Consider the following 23,317-nt stretch of genomic DNA (forward strand, 5'->3'; position numbering starts at 1 on the left):
AAGGTTATACAAACTTATCGTCTGGTCACAGTATACTGATATACTGTAAGGTCTTAATTACATCAATAAATTGTCTTGGTTTGAGTGCTAGTTGTTTCTAACGTTGCTGGTATATTGTCCATGACCGTTGTTTGGTATAGTTATTGTTGCCATTTATAATTTGTTGTTTTGTGTGTGTGACCTTTACCATTGTTGGTCTGGTTTTACTTTCATTTACCATGTTGGTATGAAATTGTTTTTGGTTTGGGTGTTACCTGTGGTAACTTCATCACAAGGGACAAACTCTGTTACAAAAATGTGTATGTGTAAAACTGTTTGGACTGATTTTTTTGGTTGCCTACATTTTTGGAAGGAAGTAGCAAGAATTTTTTTTGTTCTTAATTAGATGAGAATAGGGGTAGGATTAAATACATTTTGTTCTTCCCACTCCTTTTCAGGCATGTAGTTAATGTTGTAATGTTACTTAGTTTTGCTGCTCTTTTTTGTTACATGATTATATGAGCTGTATCTATTTTGCTGTCTTTGACAAGGAATCATGGCCTGAAATAAATGAATGAAATGAAAAATGAAATGATATTTGTCGGCTATGCGTTCGGTAAATAAATGAATTACTCAGTTAACTTAGATTTATTTAGGAACAAACAAATGAGCAATCCAATACATTGTAACGACGTACGTATCTTATAATGCACGATGTGCTCCAGTAGCAAAGGGATGCTAAGGGAGAAGCTAAAATGCTACGAGCAAAAAAACAAAACAAAACAAAACCAATAAGAACGAGTGACACATGCTCAAGCATCACATATATACTCTATTTTTGCAGTTTACATGGCGAACACCATAATTTGCTTATAACCGACGCACACTGTTATCTGTGTATATGCAGGCACAATAATAATCGGCGGAGAATGAATTTTCATCCTCCACCGCAATCTTATTATTATTATTATTATTTTAGCGCAATCTGCACATCCGCAGCAACAGTTCTTTTCTTTAAGTTAGTCAGCTCGCGGTCCAGCCTTCACAGCAGGGAATTCACAACAACACATATTGGCCCAAAACCGATAATGAAAAACTGATGTCGATATGATTTGATATGATTTCTAAAATGCTTTTATCTGCCAATATTATCGGCTACCCGAACATATTGGCCAACTCTAATAAATAGAATATTTACTGCCAGCTTTTATTGAAATAATTTAAATAAAACAAAAATATTTTAAATTAAGAGGGTCAAAAAAAGAGGCTTTGGACAATTTTTATCTCAACAAAGTCTCTTAGTAATTATTCTACTGCCAAAATAATTGTATTTGATTCATTCATTCCCCCTTAACAATGGCCTAAAGGAAATCAAAATTATGATGTAAATTGAAAGAAGATCTGTTTGACACCACAATTTAGTGAGTTACTCTGGTTAAATGGACTGAATTCTGGGAACTGTAAGATGATGTTTTAGAAAAGGTGATGACCGGCGTAGGATGAAGTGATGGTTAAAGGATGCTACACTCTTATTAGTGGTCAGGCCCGGGAAGTAATTTCAGAGAATCCAGTAACTCTGTCTGCAAATGTCTCTGCCTCATCCATTTTGGATTGTTTACACCAAGTTGATGCTCGGTGTCTTCGCAAATAGACATGATTGGTCTTGCGTGCGTGAATGTGCGAGCTGGTGAGGCAAAGGCAAGCCCGTGGGTGTCAGCCAGGTCACGCGTGTGCACATGCACCATGCACGCACAGTCCCACCGGACCCCATTACTGAAGAGTTGCCGAGCAGCGGGCTCATGCAGTTTAATTGCACATAGACACCAATGCGGTCGCACACCAAATAATCATTCCCTACTCACACGCGATTTTGTACATGCCTGCACACACACATGCACATAAATAGATGTGTGCTCTTCCAATTGCAAACACAAGCAAATTTGAGGTCAGGCTATATTCCGGAGTGGCCGCAGTCTGGTTCCAGTATGGCAATTATAATCCGAGAGTGACATGTCCTCTCTAAATTAAGTTATTCAAAATGACCAGTTTTACATGCGCATAAACACAGTGTGCCCACAAACACTCCAAACTCTCACAAACATAATCTCATAATCACAGACATCGCGAGTGGGCCAAACCTCAAACGTGATTAAGAGATGAACCCCTGGGGACAGCGTGTTGTCATATTGTCAGATTTTGTTTAACAATATAACAAAATTACATTACGATCCAGGGGCAATGATGCTACAATTATTGGCCCCACACCCCTCTCAATCATCAGCATGCTTTCAGAGTCAAGGCTAATTCTGAGCTCATCCAGTCCCAGATGCCTTTGCAATGGAGCTCATTTAGGCGAACACAAAGTATTTGTGCATGTGTCTGCGAGTATGGCGAGGCATTTCCCCGCCACCCATTCTACTGCTTAATGCGGAACATCCCCGGGGTGATGTGTTTGGCAGCCTCCAAAATGGGAAATCCATATTTGCCAAAGGGGTCACTGTCGGGTTAGGGTGAAAAAAGTTTTGCACCGAGAGAGATGGATGCGCATGTATAACTTGTAGGGGGTGCCAAGTTTTGCATATTCTCACTGTCTCTTTGTTTATGCGGTGCATTGGGAAAACATGAATGGGTCGATATTTATAAGAGGTGTCGTGCTAGGCGAGACTGCGGGTTGTGGGTGCTTTCTGATGAGCGCATGTCAGAAACCTACTTTCATGAAATTGTTTATTCTGTACTGAACTGTAAACTTTAGAGCTGCTCTAAACTTATTTGTATCTGTGTCAGTTAAACATCTGCAAACACTTGATTCTCTCCGCAGCTCCGATGGAGGCTCCTGTGAAAAGTCGAAGCTTCAGTTTGACCTCCCATCAGTTGAAGGCCTTAACCCAGCTGGCCTGCACGCTGTTGGCCTATGAGAACAACGTTAAAGAGATAGTTACCAACATGACCTTCATCAATTGTATGGGAGACACTCCTAGTGTGAAAGGTACAACATTCATCAGTGATGATTAACATTGATATTAAGATATGCGTTTTCATTGAGGACTGTTGATGTCCAATCCATTTTAACTGCCTCCCAGTGTATATATTTGAACCCTCCCAGTTCAAATAGATTGGATGTCTATAACTGTTAATGTTTATGATTAAGAATCTAATGCCCCTTTCCCACTGAAACTAGTGGGTCAACGTGCATTTTTTCCAAGCCGATGCAGCCCACTAGCAATTGGCATTTGGCACCTTTCCCATTGACAAAAAAAAGCTGGGTCTTTTTTTTTTTTTTTTTTTTCACCCGTCTAACCCCCCGACCCCTCCTCAGCCGTGCGTAAGGTTACCTGACGTCACCACGCTAAAATGCGCGTCAATAAGTGCGACCGAATTCATTCAGTTCAAGAAAGTAAACAATGCAGAGCAACATGAAAGCCTCCTTTCCGTTTGTGTTCTCTGTTTTCATGCTTTTTACTGCCCTCAAAATGGTCAAAATGCAGCAAAGGATCAACACTCTGCTTGTGCTGAGGCAACGTAGGCGACGTGAATTCTTCTTCTTCTACTAGCTTTGTCATGAGTATCGACGTAACTCCGGTTGTGGGGCGTGTTAAATGGGAGGCGACTGGCACGTTGTTATGACGCATCACGTAAGACCCTACGTCACCACGTAGATTAGGGTGTTGACTGTTGACCCGGGATTTTGCTTTCACACTGCATGACGATCAGAGCTGAGGTGATTTTAACGCGGGTCGCTTGGCGGGTTGATTGACACGGGTCGAGGAGGGTTGCTGCACCTTTCCCACTGCCACCAAAAGCCGATTGTTAGTGGGTTGACATGGGTTTTTTGGCCAGTGCGAAAGGGGTATAAATGTGTTTGATTCTGTGACTTGTGGTATGGACTTTATCCAAATAAAAAAACTAGAGGGGCATTCTATGAGAGCAGACATCCGCCTAAGCAGCCAAAATCAAATTATTGCCATATTTCTGACCTCTGTGACCTTTGACCCTTTTTCTTCTCACCTAATTTGAGTTTAATCCGGCTAATCCCTTATCAAATTATTGTGAAATTCTATGTGTGACCTTTTTGAACTTTGACCTCGTGACTCCATCATGTAGTCGCCTCTTCCTTTTCATATTACAAACATATGATGCAAGTTAAGAATAATACCTTTTATGTTCTTGATTTATCTATAACACAACGATACAGAGAAACAAACAGAGACATAAGGAACAAGAATTCATAACAAACAAGCACTACCTAAAAGACAAGGTCAAGGGGACCTCGGAAATCGAAGACCAGCTCGAGCTCGATAACTGAGATGCTTTAAAAAAGAAAAAAACAGCCTTCAATTAACCTGACATGGCAGATTGATTGTTCCTTATATCAACTAAGAATATACTTCGCATGTCAATCAGGGGAAGACCTTCAAAGAATACGGCTGCTGATTGGACGATGGTTCATATAGTCACACTTGCGAATAAATAATTTCCCTTCAAAAAAAAACTTTGTGATGTTCTTTGCTCCTCTTTTAATGAGGAAATTAAGTGTATTTCACACAAAACTTGACCTACCTACATAAAACACTTGGCCATTTCCGCCATATTATTCAAGTAGATAGTCACTTCCTGGTTACGTATGCAGCTCCCACCTCTTTCGTCTGATTGCATCGCCATCAGAAGGCGACTAATCCACATTAAGCCACAGCATGACATATTGGTTTGCTGAAGAGCAAATACACAGTTTCCCGTCAAGAAAAGGTTTTGTGTTCTTTCCTCTTCTTTTAATGAGGAAATTAAGCGTATTTCTGACATAACTTCAGAAACTGAACTATCTGCAAGAACTGCTTTGCACTCCGACATTGTATTCAAGCAGATAGTTGCTTCCATCTTACGTATGCCACTTCTGCTTCTTTCTCCTGATTGGCTTGAACATCAAATGAGCAGGGAAATGGTAGGACAGTTGAAGTTTGCAAGACTGTACTGCATAATGAATCAATAAATCAGGAAGTTCCGTCTTGCTTGCAAGGCTAGCCTTCAGTGGAAACACGCTATACTCTTCCTGAAAATTGCCACCTACATGACTGGGATATCTCCAGTGATTTAGGACTATTCAACAAAAATGTAATTCTTTTTTTTCCCTAGTAACAACACATTTTAAATTACTCTCCCTATGTTATGGTTCTTTTTACTGAATTAACTTGTAGAAAGGAGTTACTGGCTCCATTCACCACCCTTGGCAATGGTCTGTGCTCCACTGAGGGTTACCATAATTTCCCGAATATAAGCCGCACCCGTGTATAATGCGCACCCCAAATTTACTTGTAAAATCTAGGGAAAATCATTGTACCCGTTTATAACACACACCCAAATTTTAGCACCAATAAATAGAAGAATACAAGAAAACAGAGCTCGTGTACAGATACAGAAATGTCATTTTACTGACTGGTGAAACACAGCACAAGCATAGCACATAGGTAGTTCAAAACATAACCATAAACTGATAATATTTTCGGTAATAATATGACTTGACAACTTCTCCAATTTACCAGAATCTAGCAGAAAACAAAACAGATGTGACTTTTCTTTTAAAGGCTGCTGTATAACTTGCCCGTTTCATCATGATGAATAAATGTTTCTTCCATGGATTGATACGATAAAATGAAAGTGAGAACGTAAGTCGGAAATCCGTGAGAGCTCATCGCTGTCAACACAACAGTAACAATAGGAACTATTGTTATTTGGGTTTGAGTTTCCCGAGGGACAGATATAGTTGACGGACACAGGAAGTATGTGTGCTTTCATTTGTTATGGTCCGAGTTGCGGAGCTGCAATAAACGTTGACTCAAATGAGTTCAAAAAACCAAATTCTGTGCTTTATGAAGAGTGAAAAAAAGCAAAATTTAACACAGATGAAATCATTCGGCCGATTAGAGTGAAGTATTACCGAAACAAAATGGTGACATCACGTACCGTAATGGTCGACAACGGGTGGCCGCATACGTTTCTTCAACACAACGTGGCCGTGTCAATAAAAAAAAAAAATCGGTTTATATATATATATATATATATATATATATATATATCTGTCTCCATCCATGTACATGTATATTTTTGGGGGAAAAAAGTGTGCGTTATATTCGGTAAATTACGGTATTCTACCTGTCTATCATTCATTTATTTCATCCTGGACTTTTCCGTTTATTGTCCTTTTTGTTTCTTAGTTGAACTCTGGGCGCATAGAAATAACGGAGTGCATTTTCAGTGCATGCCGTAATTTCCATAAAGGTTACATTTATAAAAACAAGACTTGCAGAAAGGCTCAATTTACTGAGAGGTAAACAGCCTTTAAAGGCCAGTTATCCAAGTCATTAATTCCAGGCAATCAAATGGCTTAATTACCAGAAATTCATTAAACGGGCTTAAAGGTCAAAAAGTGATGTGCTGGCTGCTTCCTCCTTCTTCCATTCCATGCACTCGTGTTCGCCTAAATTGCCTCGCCTGGGGTCTCACTCTTAGCCTACTGATTAGGATACTCTGGCCTTGATGTGCATGCTTTTTAATTGCAACCCAGCCCAACATCTTGTATGCTTGTCTCCTGTCACCCCCCCCACACATACTCACACACACAGCCACATAATACCCCCTAACAGAATGACCCCTTGCGGAGTGTGGTTTAAGCCATCTGGGTTGAATTGGCTTCTAAACCTTGAAAATTAGACTTATAACGGTATCGCCATTAGCTTCACCACCTGTTTCTTGCCCTCTCCTTTGAGCTACTTGTTGATACTCTGTGGCTACCACATCTCATTTGACTGGTGGGTCAACATTCGAGTAATGGTAGTTACAGCATATGCAGCTTTGATATGACACAGGGGAAAAAAGTCTTAAAGGGACAGCCTACACCTTTATCATGTGCAGCCCAGTGGAAAGAAAATAAAAGAATGGATCATTTAATTTTTGTTATATATATAATTCATTCATTTTCTATGCCGCTTATCCTCATGAGGGTCGCGGAGGTGCTGGAGCCTATCCCAGCTAACGAAGTAGAGAAAAACATAATTAAAACCCAGGGATTCTAGGAAGTGGCCGTCATTAGTACTTTGATCATATTAAATGTGAGTATATCAGGTTGCCCGCCCTTCCTCGTGACGTCAGTAATACCCGTTATCCTATGCACCTATGTTCGGGTCTAACAGGGTTTATACGTGTATGTGATTCAGTAGTGCAACAAATGTGAACTTGGCCTGGGGGCGATGACTATAAATGGGAACCCTAAGTGGACCATCCAACGTGGGGTGGGAGGGGGGTGCTAGTGGACAATTATTTGCGGGACCCTCCCCACTTTTTCAGGGCCCTCAAGTAGGCCTGTCGCGATAGCAAATTTTAGTAGGCCATATATTGCTTCATAAATTATTGCCGATATGCGATATTATTGTCAATTTTTTTTTAAACAACTCAACCATTAATATAGTGACAATTCATCCTAATAAATGACCCATTCAAATGGAATAAATTGTTATTCTTAAAAAAATCAAACTATATTAAAAATGATAAATATTTTTTAAAAAAACACACACACACATTGCATATCGAGCCATTTGAAAGCTAGCAAAGTGAAGAATATGAAATAGGTGAGAACCCCAATGCCATTTTTTTTTCCTCTGCCAATTAAAGCCCATCAAAAGTATTTATTTGGTCCAAAATAACGCTTTTTGTCCTGCACAGTGCACATGTTAGCAAATTTGAAGCCAATCAGATTTTTTTCATAATGGGTGTCATTTTAAAGTTATTTTTAGTGTAGAATCTGTAGCATGTGAGATTAACTCCAGAAATCTTGATTTACATATTGAACATGACGTGCTTTTATTTAGAAATATTCACCGGAAGCACGTTCGCTAAGCCGCTAACCTTAACCTTTACACTCCGCACAAAAAAAGTGCATGTGGTGTAAGAAATTGTATTTTTTTCTTTTTTCGTATTGTTTGCAAATGCTGTAAACCAGCAAGTTTTCTAGTTTGAAGTGTCACCTTTTAACCACAGTTTTGCATTTTGAAGAAGACTGCCAATGTTTTATAGCAGGCTAAAGCGGTTTGCTAATTGTCTTTTTTCCATTACCATCAATGTAGCAATGCTAACGTTTTACAGTGTTTAATATAGATGTTTTTCCTTATTTTGTATATCTGAACTTTAATTCTACGGCATGTTGATAACCAATAAACATCAGTCTCATATGCATTCCACACGCACGCGTGCCGAGTGCACACGCACGCACAAATGTATGCGTGCACGTGGCGATAATTCGCACCTGGGAAAATTACCACCCTCATTTTTATTTACCATGCAATCAATTGACTTATTGCATATCGCGACAGGCTCACCCTCAAGACGATTGTTCGGTGTGTGGGCGCATGTGTGTGTGGGGTGCAAGTGGAATTTTATTCCCGGGCCCCTTCCAGACAACTGGGCAAGCGTCTGGCAGAAATATTTTAACACTTAAACATAATATTACAGCTCCACGCATTATCTTACCTTACTGTTTGCACCCTCCCTCGCCCAACCACGCCCACTTTACCTTAATAAACCAGGCCCCTTAGAGGCCCGGGTGCGGTTGCACCTCCCTAGACTCCGCCCATGGTGAGGTTTTTAACTGACATCACAAAATGGCTGCTTTTGTAAGCGGTGTCATTTTTTGTGTGTAGCTCATTGGCTGCCATTGATGCCGCTAGAGGTTTATTCCATTATGACTGAGTTGTTTTATGCCAGCTTCTCCCAATCAAAATTGATTAGATGTCTTATGCCGTCAGTGGCAGTGAAATATCAGCATTCACAGTCAGTCCTCCTAGCTTAAATTAATTGGACATCTATTTTTGTCAATGACAGGCAATGAGTTAAACATTATTTACAATTGTTGTACTTAGAAACTGAGCAATCGGCTTTCACGTGACAATCATTGATGCGGGTTGTTGTCTGTTCGTTTTAACTCATTGGTTGTAATTGACCATGATACCATTTCATTGTGAGCCCTCATACTTCAAATGGATTGGATATTTATCCCTTTCACTGAACGGCACTGAAATTTAATTTTTAACATTTGCACATTTTTTCCTTATGTAGGTATTTTGAAAAAGACCAAAGAAGAGTCCGACATAACTGAATTAGGCAAGACATCTACAGCACAAACACCTCACACATCAGAGGTGAGTCATTTTTTGAGTGAGTTTTCCTATTAATCATATAACCATTAAAATGAATATTACAGTCATTGAGAGGTTTAGAACAATGCTTTGTCTGCTTTTGCTGTTTTAAAGGTTCTGGAGTTTGATTGGAGGTCGGCCTTTAGCGGGCTGGCTCCACATATGGCACACTGTGTCAAAGTGGTTCTCGATGATGTTTGTACTAAGAGTCTTCAGCAAGAAGAATCTCTCCATTCTTCAGCGCACTACACACTTTTGCTGGAAAATATAAGTGGACACAATGACTGCAAAATAAATTGCATTGAAGACAACTTTGACAACTACTCTGAAAGAGACACTCCAACTATGGTAGCACAGGTACTCCTAAAAACAGACAAAGCTTATCCACTGTTGCTCCACTGTTTGTATTCAGCTCACATTCTCGTCCATCCCTGACTGCCGTGTTTATTCACGCCTCTGACAGTATTTGCAGCAATCATTGCTTACGATTTTGCCTGTGCCCAAGAACTGTGCAACATATTTACGTGTAGGTCAACGCTTTAAAGATTAGAGCCTTTCAACACAAAGGTTATACGTGCATGCATTTGCATTCAATAACACAGACAGACAGCCGGGACCAGCATGGTAACAGTGAGACATACTGTATATATATTTTGCCAGACAGTAACATCGTTCAAATGAATAATGACAGATCAATAGTTAACAAATGCGCATTTAAAGGTTCAAATCTCAAGTCTCCTCTTTTTACATGTTAATTACCTTCAGTGTTGTGATAATTATAATATTCATGCAGGATGCAATACAACAATGTGTCATCCAGTGTCAGTGTGAGTACAAAGCTAGTGTTTTTTTGTTGTTGTTTTTTTTAAAGAACAATAGATCTATTTTAAGTCGCTGTATCTTTATTTGGCAAATGTTGTGAGAACCACAGGACTGCAACATTCAAACTACTACTAATACCATTGCAGAATTGTTTCACCCTAATCCTGCTGGTAAAAGAATAGCATTGTGTAAACTATAACAACTTTATTTCAATAATTTCCTCTCATTTCATTGCCTTTTCCAATTTATTACCTTGACCTTTTATCAAACACAGAAACACTTAAAAATTCAACATAACCCTCCAAATTTTCGTGGTACACAGTATAACAAGACATATTTACTAGATCTGAATTAACTCATTTACTGCCGTTGACAACGGTAGACATCAAACCCATTTCAACTTAAATGGCTGGCATTGAATGATCGTGTTACATTGCCATTGAGGGCGATAAACGTGCTAGCCCTTCCCAATCAAAATGGATTGGCCGTCTATCGCCGTCAATGGCAGCCAATTAGTTCATTTTTAAAAAATGTTAAAGCCGTTAGAACAGTAGGAAGGTTGATAACCTGTTGCCCTGTTTCCTAATTTTCAGTCTTGTCAGTGGTGATTTGACAGTTACTGCGTGGTCAATGTAAAAACAGCTCATTGATGGTCGCTTTGCAGGTCTCTTTCATTTGACACCCCACTAATGACTGTTTGCCCGAAAACAGTTTCTTTTTTTTTTTTTTGTGGGGGGGGGGGGTGGAAATTTCAAAACACTACTTGTCCTACAATTTGTGTCCAAATTACATAATTTATACGAAACGAAATCTAGACGCTAAGTGGCACAAAAGCTCTTTTCAATTTATGCTAAAAACTTACGGTTTGGCCAAAAACATACCCATTCAGTTCTAATGGGCAAAATTTCCCATTAAATTCCAATGGCCCCGTTCGCCATTCATTTCAATAGCACAAAAACATCCAGTCATTCTTATTGATTTCCATCCCAAGTGTCCCGATATCAACGAGAAGTGACCCCGAAATGCCCCCAAATCAACAGGAAGTGACCCAATATGTACAGGAAGTAAAACCGAAATGCACCCAAATCAACAAGAAGTGACCCTGAAAGCCCCCATATCAACAGAAAATGACATGATATGAACAGATGGCAAACCCAAAATAAACAGGAAGTTCCCGATATCTACAGGGAGTCCGAGATCACGCAAAGTCAACAGGAAGTGACCCATGATACCAACCATCACAGCAAAGCTACATCACAGTTTCTTCAGAAAGAATTGAATTTTTCTAGTTTTTAAATCAATTCTAGTTCATCGGTCACTATCAAACGTAGCCAATGAGTTAAATGAACACATTCCTTTTTTCTTTCTTTCTATCCTTCGCTCAGTTTTGTTTTTCAGTTGTTACTGAGATGGATGCCTTGCTACCCTTGGCTGCTGCCTGCAGGGACAGTTCTCTGCTGGAGGTTCGCTCAAGCTTTGTGGAGTCGTGCAGCCAGGCCGTGTTAGCCATGTTGGTCCGTGTGGAGCAGAGAGCCCTGGAAGTCCCATCCTCTCTACCCCTGAAGAACCTTCCTGCTCTGTTGGCCACTTCCATATACGTCCAACAACGACTGGAGCATTACCATGCGCGGCTGAAGGACTCCACCTCTAACTTAGCCAAAGTGTAAGTAAGGAATAAATGTGTCATTTAGCTATTTTTTAAGTTGTTGTTTCTTCTAAATCATCCACACCTCAGAAAAGTTCGAAAACAAGACCAGGTGTAGTATAGAGTTTGGGGTAAACAATGAAAATGACTGACAAGTGGTAATAACACCCATATTGTGTCTACATCTGGTGAGTTCATAATAACTCCTTAACCTTTCCCCTCCAAAGGCATCATTGTTGCCCTTCACACTCTTGTTTTTCCGCCTTTGGCCCTATAAACCCCTCCACTTACTCTTGGCCAGTGCTCTTTTTTGCTCATAAAGTATGTCTCTACTCCTTCTCCCCAGTTTCCAAGCTTCCTGCACCCCTGTTAAACTCTCACCTCTTTCTGGAAAGGAGACAATACGTCAACTTGAACTTTTACGATAAATCCCGTGTGTTTCTACAGTCATTCCAGAGAAGCAGTTTACAGAAGTGTTTTGCCCTTCACTTGGGGCCCTCTTCATCACACTCAAAGCGAGTGAGGTGGACAGACTTAATAAACTGCAAAGGAAGGCTCGATCTTTGGTGGGGCTCGAGTTGGACACTCTGGAGTTGGTGGCTGAGAAGACGATGATGGTCAAATTCAAAGCCATCCTAGCTAACCTCTCTCACAGTGGTTCTTAACCCTAGTTCGATCGAACCCCAGGGGTTCGGTGAGTCAGTCCAAGGGGTTCAGTGAAGTTTAAGACACCCAGGGTTCTATTTTTGGACGCTGACTAAATCTAGGCAAAGTGGTGTTTTAGACCAGGTTTTGGACTGATTAGTTCCCAATTTACAGGTTTTATTCCGATTCTTAATTGCAAGTCCTAGAGAAACTGGTTTGCCCAGTGGAAGTTTGACTCTCACTTGGTATGAGGAAGTACAACAGACGTATGGGTAATGTGCACTGTGTTTACATAAAAAAAAAATTGTGAATTTTACACCACCATGAGAATTGTCGGTGAGGCAAGGATGTGATAGAATGAGAATATCAACATGAAAACAAAAATAGAAACAGTGTGAAATGAATAGAGTTTAATTTCATTTTCCAATGTGAGAAGCAAATCAAAAGGCAAATTATTTGTGGTAAATTCACACTGTTTATCGGATTTGTGAGAAGATTGTTTATTTTTAACACAATGACTGTGTACAAATTTGTGCACTTTGTGCAGGGTTTTTCATTAAATTAACATGACAAACTGCGCGGTCAAAGTTAATGCAACCAGGCAAGTTTAATGTTGAGCAACATAAAATATTTTCCTCCAAATTTCAATGAAAAATTCTAAGATATGCGCATTGGGCCAGTCTTGGTGTAGTGGTCCGATGATGCTGCAGGCAGGGTTAGGGTGACAAAAACATACATTTTGGGCCATTTAAAAATATCGTGCCTAAATGAGAAGAAGTTTGAACGGAAATTCACTTAGGTTTTAGCTTGCTTGCTTTGATATATCGATTCTGAATTAAAAAAAATAAATAAATAAAATTCTAATTTCAAAGGGTTCGGTTAATGCACATGTGAAACTCATGGGGTTCGGTACCTTTAGCAAGGTTAAGAACCACTGCTCTCTCACCTTTTGAATGATGAGCTGTGGCAGATGGGCAGCTCTTTCAGCCAGAACTTCATAATACCTGCAGAACTGAGCACTTTAGGCGCTCCTTTCTGCCCATTACCATCAGACAATACAACAGCAGAGGACTGCTCACATCCCATGAAACATAAGAACAATGACATTCACACTCTCTCACACACCTCTTCTTCTCTCTTGCACACACAAACTGCTGGATCTTTATTTGTCATAGCACCTATCTTCACGATGTGTGGGACAATATATCAAAAAGGTGATATATGGCAATACTTTGTAGTCCAAAAGGTTATCGATATGCTCGCACCAAGAATCAATATACTGTACAGTGGTACCTCTACTTACGAAATCAATTGGTTCTGGAAGTTATCTCGTAAACTGAAAATTCCATAGGTAAAGACGTGATTTCCATTTAAATTCCCTAGTCCTGGGATGGGCAAACTATTCCGCAAAGGGCCGCAGTGGGTGTGGGTTTTCGTCGCAACCCATTCAAGAGGATTCCTTGTCAGCAATCTGGTGTCTTACAACTGCAATCAGTCGATTGCACTCAGGTGCTTCTTGTCTCCTCAAACCTCTCATTGGTTAAACTGCCTGCACTGGATCACGTGTAAAAAAGACCAGGACCCACTGTGGCCCTTGAGGACCTGCTTGCCCACCCCTGCCCTTATCTGTTCCAAGCCTCCCAAAATTCAGACTTAAATATTTTATAAAGCATAAAAATGCATCAAATCATGTGACAAATAAATGTTACAATTAGATGATTGCACAATAAATGTAAAATGAAAGTTGTGCATAATGTAAAAAACAAAGAATAGAGTAAAGAATAAAAGTTGATACACTCACATTAAGCTGTCGGAATACCTCATGACCAAGGGGTGAATGAAGAGGACGCTGGACACACATACATATACAGTAGAGGTTCATCTTATCCAATAGGATGCCAGGACGATACCGGCCAAAAGCTAATATTAGAGCAGCCATAATTATCTTGCGTTCAGTACACTCAGAGAGATGCCCATACTGTATTTTAGCCTCTCGTATCCTGAAATATGTTTCGTAACAAGAGGCAATTTTTTCCCATTCAGACGTGTCATAATCTGAAAATTCGGTTTGTAAAAATGTTCATAAGTAGAGGTACGACTGTATGTAAAATAAAAACTAAAACTGAACCAACATGTTGCAACCAAAATCTTCCTTTATAATAGTGTCTACATTAGCTCACTGGCTGCCATTGATATACAGTACAATTCATTCAGACTGGATTGAATGTCTAGCGCCATCAATGGCCCTAAAACCAGAGCAGTCACAGCCAGTCTTTTGTGGGTAATGACAGGTCAATTTCTTTTCATTTTGGGGCATTTACAGGTTATTTCCTGTTGATTTTGAGTCACTTCCTAATTATTTGGGGACATTATTGAGTCCCTTCCTTTTCAGTGACCTGTAGATGCCCCCAAAAGAAAAGGAAGTGACCGAAAATCAACAGGAAATGACGTGAAATGCCCCTAAATGAAATCATTGCCTGGCATTGGCTGCCACTGACTGCGATTCATTCATTTGCTGACATCTCTCCTACTTCAAAAGGTTTGGACGTGCACTAGAGATGAACTCATTCCAATTCACAGCAGAAGGATGAAAAGAATTTGTTTTTTTGTTTATTACCTATTTTGTAGAAAATCCTAGAATGATTTGCTGACCCATGTATTGATAATAGTTGTATCGCCGTTTTTAAAAAAATAAAAAAATAAAAATTTATACTTTTGACTACGTACAGTATATGCTTTTTTGATGCTGCTGCAATACCCGAATTGCCCCTATGGCCTATCATTAATGGGTTATCTTGTGTTAATATATCTTAGGCACCTTAGTCTGCTGCCTGTCCAGAAGTACCAGCAAACCATTGAGGCCTTGAAAGAACAACTTAGCAGCTATTGTGTCCAGGTTTGCACCACTTGTGTGCTTCAGGATGCAGAGAGCCACCACTGGGCTGACCTCAAGCCCTTTTATGAGGTAAGTAAATGAAAAATACTTAAAAAAAAAAAAAAAAAAAAAAAAAAAAAAAAAAAAAAAACAGTGAACCCTCATAATACGACCAGAATACGTTCCACGACCAAGCTTGTAATGTGAATGTGCTCATATCATGAATTTATTTTCTCAATAGAAACAATTAAATTCCAGTTAATGCGTGCAACATTTCTCATGACCCACCATGTTACCCCTAAATACTAATTCAAGGCATCATTTTGATTCATTTTTAATGCAGACAAGTGTCAAGATTTGTCAAATTATGGAGGCCTTTTAATGCAAACTCCATAGCAATTTTACTTAAGGGCAAAACTCGTCATTATTGGAACCGTTATTAGAGATTTTAAGTATTGGCAGTTCATGTTAACTATTATCATTAATAGTAAGACCATAGGCGGAGTTTGACTTTTGAGGGGGGGCACAACATGTTGATGACCCCGAAACGCGGAGTCAGCAATAAAATTAACTTACAAAAATATTTATAATAATTTTATAATAAGTTGAAAATGAGCATTTTTTTGTTTCCCATCATTCTTGAGGGGAATTCTAAATCAGGCTGCTTAGGACAGCTATACTTTTCCCCCAGGTTCGTCATCCATTGAATATGGTACACCCGCCGGTGTTGTGCCAATGTGGTTACCCCCGTCAAAAATTGGATCCCCTGGCAGAGCCACTGCATTGCACTGATTTGCTTGCTTTTGGTGATGTAGTTATCTACAAGGTTTTAAAACATAGTCCATCACTAAAAAAATACAAATAAAAAATTCTGTTGTATAACGTAACATATGTACCGAACGTAAAAAAGGCAATGTTTACTGTTTTACTCGTAGGATGACCTATATCTGTTATTAATGTAATTCAAGTCCTGTATGGAGTTTCTCCAGTTTAATAAACGTTGATGTCCAAAATATATAACTTTGGTTCTTTTCTGGCTACAATTAATTGTTTAAGTCGACATAACTCATAACTAATGTGTGTGTGTGCGCTCCCGCGGCCAGGCGATACAATTTTTGAAGGGTGTAACTACATTGGCAAGACACCGGTGGTGGCTCTGTTCTTCAATTAACGTCTTTAGTGGAGCAAATTTAAACACCACTCACCATTTTGTCGGTGCTCTGGCGTTTCGTGGTCCACATTTTCAATCCTTAGTTCTTGCTCAGTAGTTGTTGTTGCTTTTGAAAGCTTACGTTTTAAAAAATTACGTATTACTTATTGGTCCTTGCCTCTTCGGTCCTCGGGTGGTTTTGGCTAGGCAAAGCAAATGACCGTCTAAGGTGCTAGTCACATGATTTGTTCGAAAAATAATTTTAACCCATTATAAAAATATATTTTTGGCTCATTTCACTCATTTTTGTTGTTTGTTTTATTGCTTTACAACTTTTATAAACAATATTTACCGGAAAACTCTTAATTTTAAATTCATATATAGGAAAGTCAATTACATGTAATGACACTTCTCGGACCCTCTCCCCTTAATCTCCGCATATGAAGACAACTAATAGTAGTAATCTGCCTAAAACAAAAATAATTTTCGGACAACTCTACTATAAATTACAAACTTGGTAATACACCTCTTTTAACTCATTCACTTCCATCGACAGTTATATACATTAAATCTATTTCAACAGGGATGCCTAGCATTTAGTGATCAGGTTTCACTGTCATTGAAGGCGATCGATGACAATCAAACCATTATTAACTTGAAAAAATATGAGTTAGGAATACAGCACTCAAAATAGCAAGTTACTTAGGAGAACGTAATGGATATGTCTTCTTCAAATCTTAAATTAGCATGACTAATTTTTTTACGATGTACATTTGGATTGAAGTCAAACTAGCAACTCTGAAATTGGCAGACTGGAAGTTTCTGTTCTTGGTGACACTTTTATCCTTTTTTTTTTTTTTTTTTTTTACTTCATGACCCAGGCATTCTGATTTTATTCATAGTAATGTTAAAAGTACATCCTCCTGTACATTGCCATGTGACTCCGATTCTGTTGGATTTTCGGAACCCTCTGGAGCTTTCCTGCATCTTCTTTTCATTTTGCCATTCCTTCCCACCTCCCCATTCTCAGTGCAGCTTCTACTATGAACTTCCTGAGAACATCTGTGGCTTCCATGCTACCCCAGGGGCTCCAGGGGGTTCAGCTGTCTGAAGTCTGCAGTCTACAGAGGGACTGTCTGGAAAGCAGCAAAAGGGCCCCTGTGACTCGCCTACCTTCATGCCCTTAAACCAATCCAAACCTACCGTCTTTCCTTCTATGCGCTGATTTTGCCTCTTTGTTCCCGTCCGCCTCTGCGGGTCAACGGTGTCGAGCAGACCTGCTGTGTGCAGGTGTGCGCTTTTATTCGAGCGCGCCTGTGTGCACATGTGCTTACGGAGAGACACATCTTACAAGCTTTTGGTGTGCGTATTTCTCAAGTGAAGAGATGAATGCATCAAATTTCTCACTCCGTGCCTTGGCACTCACAACTCTGCGCAGTACCTTTTTCTCCAACATGCTTTCAACACTCTTTCCATTGTCCGAGACAAAGTTATTGACGTGAGGATGAATAATTGGCCAGCAAATATTTCGTTTGATAAATTAAAAGCATATGTGTCCTGGGGAAAAAAAGAGAAATGAAGCCAAAATGCGAGATTTTTCAACATTTAAATCACTGTTGTCAAACTTGAGATCGGGCGGCCAGATCTGGCTCGACATGTCATTTTTGTGGCCCTCGAAAGTAAAGCGTCGACTTATTGTTTTTCACTAATTTTAAATCATATTAAGTTTTCAATTAAAGATGGAAGACGACACAATCCAAAGACTATTTACTGTTAAATTTAAAAATGAATAAGCATTTTAATAATTGAAAATAAAGAACATATACTGTTTTCATTTTTCAATTTAAAACAGACACTTGAAAAGAAAGTAATATTTGCTGTTTTCCTTTCCTTTTTGTTTTTTAAATGCATGATAACAAAAAAGTGAATACAAACTAGAAATGTATAAGAATTGAATACAAACAGATATTTTACTGCATTTCCCTTTTTTATTAAAACAATAAAAATAGATAAAAATAGTTACTCTTTTCGTTTTCATTGGGAATGAAAATAAATATGTAAGAATGAAAAATACTGTAAGGGAATATTTGCCATTAACTATTTTAGTGCCATTGACAAAGATAGATGTACAAACATGTGGCTTTTTCGTCCTTCTGCTGTGATTTTAAATGAGTTTTCAGTCAGTCAGTTAGTCGTAGGGCACATAGAGACAGAGTGTTCAGTCAGCCTACCATGCAGGTTTTTGGGATGTGGGAGGAAGCCAGACTACATGAAGAGAACCCACACAGGCATGGGGAGAACATGCAAACTCCACACAGGAAGGCCGAAGCCCGAATTGAACCAACGATCTAAGAACTGTGAGGCAGACATGCTCAACACTCGTCCACCGTGCCACACTGAACTGAGCATATTATGGCTAATTGTATTGTGATGCCCCACTGAATGCTTTAATAATGATAAATGTAACAACTTCAAGGTTTTCCAAATAAACATTATGTGAAAAATAAAGAGAACAACTTCAACTGAACCCTATGGAAAAATTGCTTATATTGCAACACTGTATGAGTCTATGATTCATTATTTTTCAATCATTTATGGTTCATTTAATTTTTGCCCCATGAATGCAAATAGTCTGATCACAAAACAAATCCCAAGCATCTTAGTTTGGAGACATCTAGTTGTCAATAAGCGTAACTGCTGTGCTAAGCTGTGACCAGCCTTTCTACAAAGGTAGGAGTCTTCTACATTTACTTTGGCAACATGCATATTGGCCCAAAACCGATAATAAAAGAACGATGTCTATATTATCCAATATCATTTTAAAATGTTTTTAGTGGCCAACATTCTCAGCTACCCAATTATATCAGTCAACTCTAATTTGAACAGAGAGTGGTAGCCTTCTTTCATTTGCTGCCAAGCCTCCCCGTTCAAATGGATGCCTAACGCTGACAACAGCAGCCACTGAGTAAAGAGAATGAAACTTAATGACCCTTCTTTGGACAACAGTGTCTATAAACAAATTAGTCATTGATACATAGTATAAGTGTTTATACGATAAATTGTGGCAGCCGTTATTGGTAAACATAATGTCCCTCCTTATAGGAAACCATATCTTCAAGGTGGCTTTCAACAAAAAGAATGACACCTCAGACATAGATTCTATATCCAAACCTCACATATGTTTGCAACTGCTCTTGGATCCAGCACGTCTGGATTCATTCTTTTGGGTCCGAAGGCATAGGATGGCTGTTTAATCCCGGACATTGAGTCTGGTCACGCTCCCATCAAATACAGATCCCCAAATGACTGGCTCCAGGGTGAAGAAGGAGAGAGCGAAGCAAAATATGAGATCGATGAGGTGAAGTAAGAAGAAAATGAAAAAGGTCCTAATCCGAGCAAGTGGAACAGTTTTGACAGTATGTCAGTATGACGCGCCACGTATAGTACAAAGGCTTATTGTTGGTCCTTCAAGATGAGAAGTCTCCAATTCATTCTTGCTCTCATTTTTCTTGGAGGTTTCAATTTCTCTCCTGTCTTTTTCTATGCGTGACTGTGATGTGCTCACCAGTTCAGGATTGGAAGAAGTAACCAGGTGCTGTGTTCAGATGCCATGATCACTGAGACATCCTATATTTACCCCGTTGTCAATCCTGTTTTACTCGTTCACATCTTTGTTTTTAATCACATTTTTAATTTTATATCTCACTTTCAATGACCACCCCGTAATATATCTTCATTTTTTTTTCTCACAGGGTGAGCGCTGTTCTTTCTCAGTGCAGATGTGGTTCTACTTCCTGTGTGGTCTCCGTAGCGACCTGTGGGCTGTTCTCCCGCCACGGTTGGCCAAAGAGTTGCTGGGTCAGGTGTTGTCAGAGACATTACAAGTGCTAGTGCAACGATACGCCAGGGCCCAGCCTTCGTTTAAGAGACACGTGCAGATAAGGTACTTAACCACTTGATATGGGAAGTGACTATATTTAATAATAATTAAAAAAACATAAATGTGTCGGAAGTCACATTTTTAATAAAAGCATACATTAGGGCTGTCAAAATTATCGCGTTAACGGGTGGTAATTAATTTTTTAAATTAATCACATTAAAATATTTGATGCAATTAACGCACATGCCCTGCTCAAACAGATTAAAATGACAGCACAGTTTCGTGTCCACTTGTTACTTGTGTTTTTTTGGTGTTTTGTCGCCTTCTGCTGACGCTTGGGTGCGACTGATTTTATGGGTTTCAGCACCATGAGCTTTGTGTAATTATTGACATCAACAATGGCGAGCTACTAGTTTTTTTTTTGATTGAAGATTTTAGAAATTTTATTAAAACGAAAACATTAAGAAGGGTTTTAATATAAAATTTCTATAACTTGTACTAACATTTATCTTTTAAGAACTACAAGTCTTTCTGTCCATGGATCACTTGAACAGAACGTTAATGTTAATGCCATCTTGTTGATTTATTGTTATAATAAACAAATACAGTACTTATGTACAGTATGTTGAATGTATATATCCATCTTGTGTCTTAATTTTCCATTCCAACAACAATTTAAAGAAAAATATGGCATATTTTATAGATGGTTTGAATTGCGATTAATTACGATAAATTAATTTTTAAGCTGTGATTAACTCGATTAAAAATTGCTATCGTTTGACAGCCCTAGCCTCAATAAAATCAGGTTATGGCTTCCAATAAAATTTTAAAATGTTGTTGTTATTAAATTTCATAGTATTTAACTTATAGGCTGCCATTGACACCAATCGACGTCTACTCCCAGTCAAAAGTAGGGCTGGGTACCTCACGATACGATACAATTTGTGATATAAGCTCGCGATAACGATTATCACATGATTTGGCTATACAAAAATTATTGATACATAGATCATCATATCATTTTACACTATACAATAGGGCTGGACACCTCTGGGTACGTCACAGTATGATACAATTTGCCATACAAGGTTCACAATAACGATCTCACAATATAACGAGTATCATTACAGGAGTCAGGAATTAATTCTACAATATTTTACTATACAAGTAATAAACAGAAAGACAAACTCTTTTCATCCTTCTGCTGTGAATTGAATTGAGTTTATCACTAGTAGACGTCTAATTCATTTCAATTGGACCAAATGTTTATTCGCTGCCATCCCTCCCACTTCAAATGGTTTGGACATCTATGGTGGTCACTGACAACCAATGGGTTTAATTTGGCGTCATTTCAGGTCATTTGCTGTTGATTTTGATTCACTCCTTTTTTATTTTGGGGCATTTGTGAGTCACTTCCTGTTGATTATGGGTTACTGAACAGGAAGTGACCCGGCAATGAATAGGCAATGACTCAACATCAACAGGAAGTGATCTTTAAATGCCCTAAAATGAACAGAAAGTGACCTGTAAATGCCCCAACAATCTGAAAGACTGGCTGTGAATGCTATGGTTTCGAAGAAACGAACGTTCATTCGCCCCGCCAAGTCGAAATGGATTGGGCGTCTAGCACTGTCAATGGCAGCCACTGAGTTAACAGAGACACTATTTTCATTTTTTTAATATTCATTCATATTTATTTTTTATTTTTAAATTGTTATTTAGACAGTGACACCTTTTTAAAAGATATATCGGTTCTTGGCAGGAGCATACCGATAATCTTTTGGGATGTAAAGTATCACGATATATCATCATTTTGATATTTTATCACACCCCTTATATACAATATATAGATTTTTGGTCATTTCCTGTTGATATGGGGGCATTTCTGAGTCATTTCATGTTGATTTTGGGGCATTTATGAATCACTTCCTGTTGATTTTGGGTTACTGAACAGGAAGTTACACAGGAATGTCCGCAAATGAAAAGGAAGCGGCTCAAAATCAACAGGAGGTTACCTGTAAAGGTCCCCCAAATCGGAAAAGAGTGGCTCTGAATGGTCTGTTTCAGTGCCATTACTGGCCAAAATGGATTTGACGTCGAGCGGCGTCAATAGCAGCCAATGAGATAACACAGACACAATTCTAGTGGACAATTTTGGTAGAATCCTGTTTTTTTTCAAAAAGTGACACATTTTTCTTAGCAGGATTCTTAGCAGGAGCATATAGCTAACGTTTCGGGATACAACGTATTGCGAGACATCGCCAGTTTGATATATTGTCACCATTGGCAGCAAATTAGTTCAATGAGTTCACTAAAAAGGGTGAAAGGGCTCTTGTTCTCAGAATACATATGTGTGGACAGACTTCCCCTGCTTTTATGCAAATGCTTGCTCTAGAAGTTGGGTTTTTTTAAGTGGTTCTGCTAGCAGGCTTTCTGCGGCGTGCCTTGACAAGATCCTGATGTTCCAATGTCTATTTGTGAGCCATGGGCAAGGGAATGATATGCTGACAAAAATGGTAATGCCTAAGCTGTCAAATACTGATACCTGAAACCAAATAAGCATATAGAGACTTTTCAGACAGCCTGTATTTTATGACATAGTTTTTTGTAAGCATATCTGTTGGCTGCCTTTTTACAAAAACACTCTTATTTCCGTCACATTCTATACCGAAAATGGGGGCCCCACCAGTGTCTTTTTGTTAGCGGATACACTCGGGGCGAAGTGAAAGAATCCACAGAGCTTCACATATCAAGGCTTCAAAAATGCAGACAATGAATGAAGCAATATACTGTCTGCCCAAATGCACAATTTCATCTAACTCTCCACTATGAATAATCCTTTCCACTTGTATCCATTTACTGTTTCCTTTCCACTTGTACAAGATACGACATCACAGCAGTGCTGCTGTTTGTGGAGCAACTGATGTGGAGTGTGTCCGAAAGTCCCGAGTCCATGCTCCAGCGCAACCTTTCTTCAGCAATCACCATAATTTCTGGCGGGTCTGATTGGCCCTACCAGATCCACAGTTTATGTGAACAACTTCTAACAGTCCTCGTCATTGCCACAGCACCACTACCTTTATTACATAGGTGAGTGTGTTGCAAATTGTTAGCTATTGACGTGTCTTTGCTCAAAATTAAT

At 39.1% G+C, this 23,317-nt stretch overlaps 1 protein-coding gene across 5 annotated transcripts in view; it reads left to right on the forward strand.

The window, feature by feature from the left end:
• kiaa0825 (KIAA0825 ortholog) overlaps positions 1 to 23,317 on the forward strand; it is a 306,720-nt gene that overhangs the window by 54,019 nt on the left and 229,384 nt on the right. For all 5 annotated transcript variants that reach the window (XM_057831003.1, XM_057831007.1, XM_057831005.1 and 2 more), the window contains 7 exons: positions 2,798 to 2,965; positions 9,079 to 9,161; positions 9,273 to 9,515; positions 11,366 to 11,643; positions 15,085 to 15,235; positions 20,048 to 20,238; positions 23,059 to 23,265. In XM_057831003.1, coding sequence (XP_057686986.1) covers positions 2,798 to 2,965; positions 9,079 to 9,161; positions 9,273 to 9,515; positions 11,366 to 11,643; positions 15,085 to 15,235; positions 20,048 to 20,238; positions 23,059 to 23,265 — 1,321 coding nt within the window. The remainder of the gene's footprint in view (positions 1 to 2,797; positions 2,966 to 9,078; positions 9,162 to 9,272; positions 9,516 to 11,365; positions 11,644 to 15,084; positions 15,236 to 20,047; positions 20,239 to 23,058; positions 23,266 to 23,317) is intronic.

Source organism: Corythoichthys intestinalis, chromosome 3, assembly GCF_030265065.1.
Source record: "Corythoichthys intestinalis isolate RoL2023-P3 chromosome 3, ASM3026506v1, whole genome shotgun sequence".
Lineage (NCBI taxonomy): Eukaryota > Metazoa > Chordata > Actinopteri > Syngnathiformes > Syngnathidae > Corythoichthys > Corythoichthys intestinalis.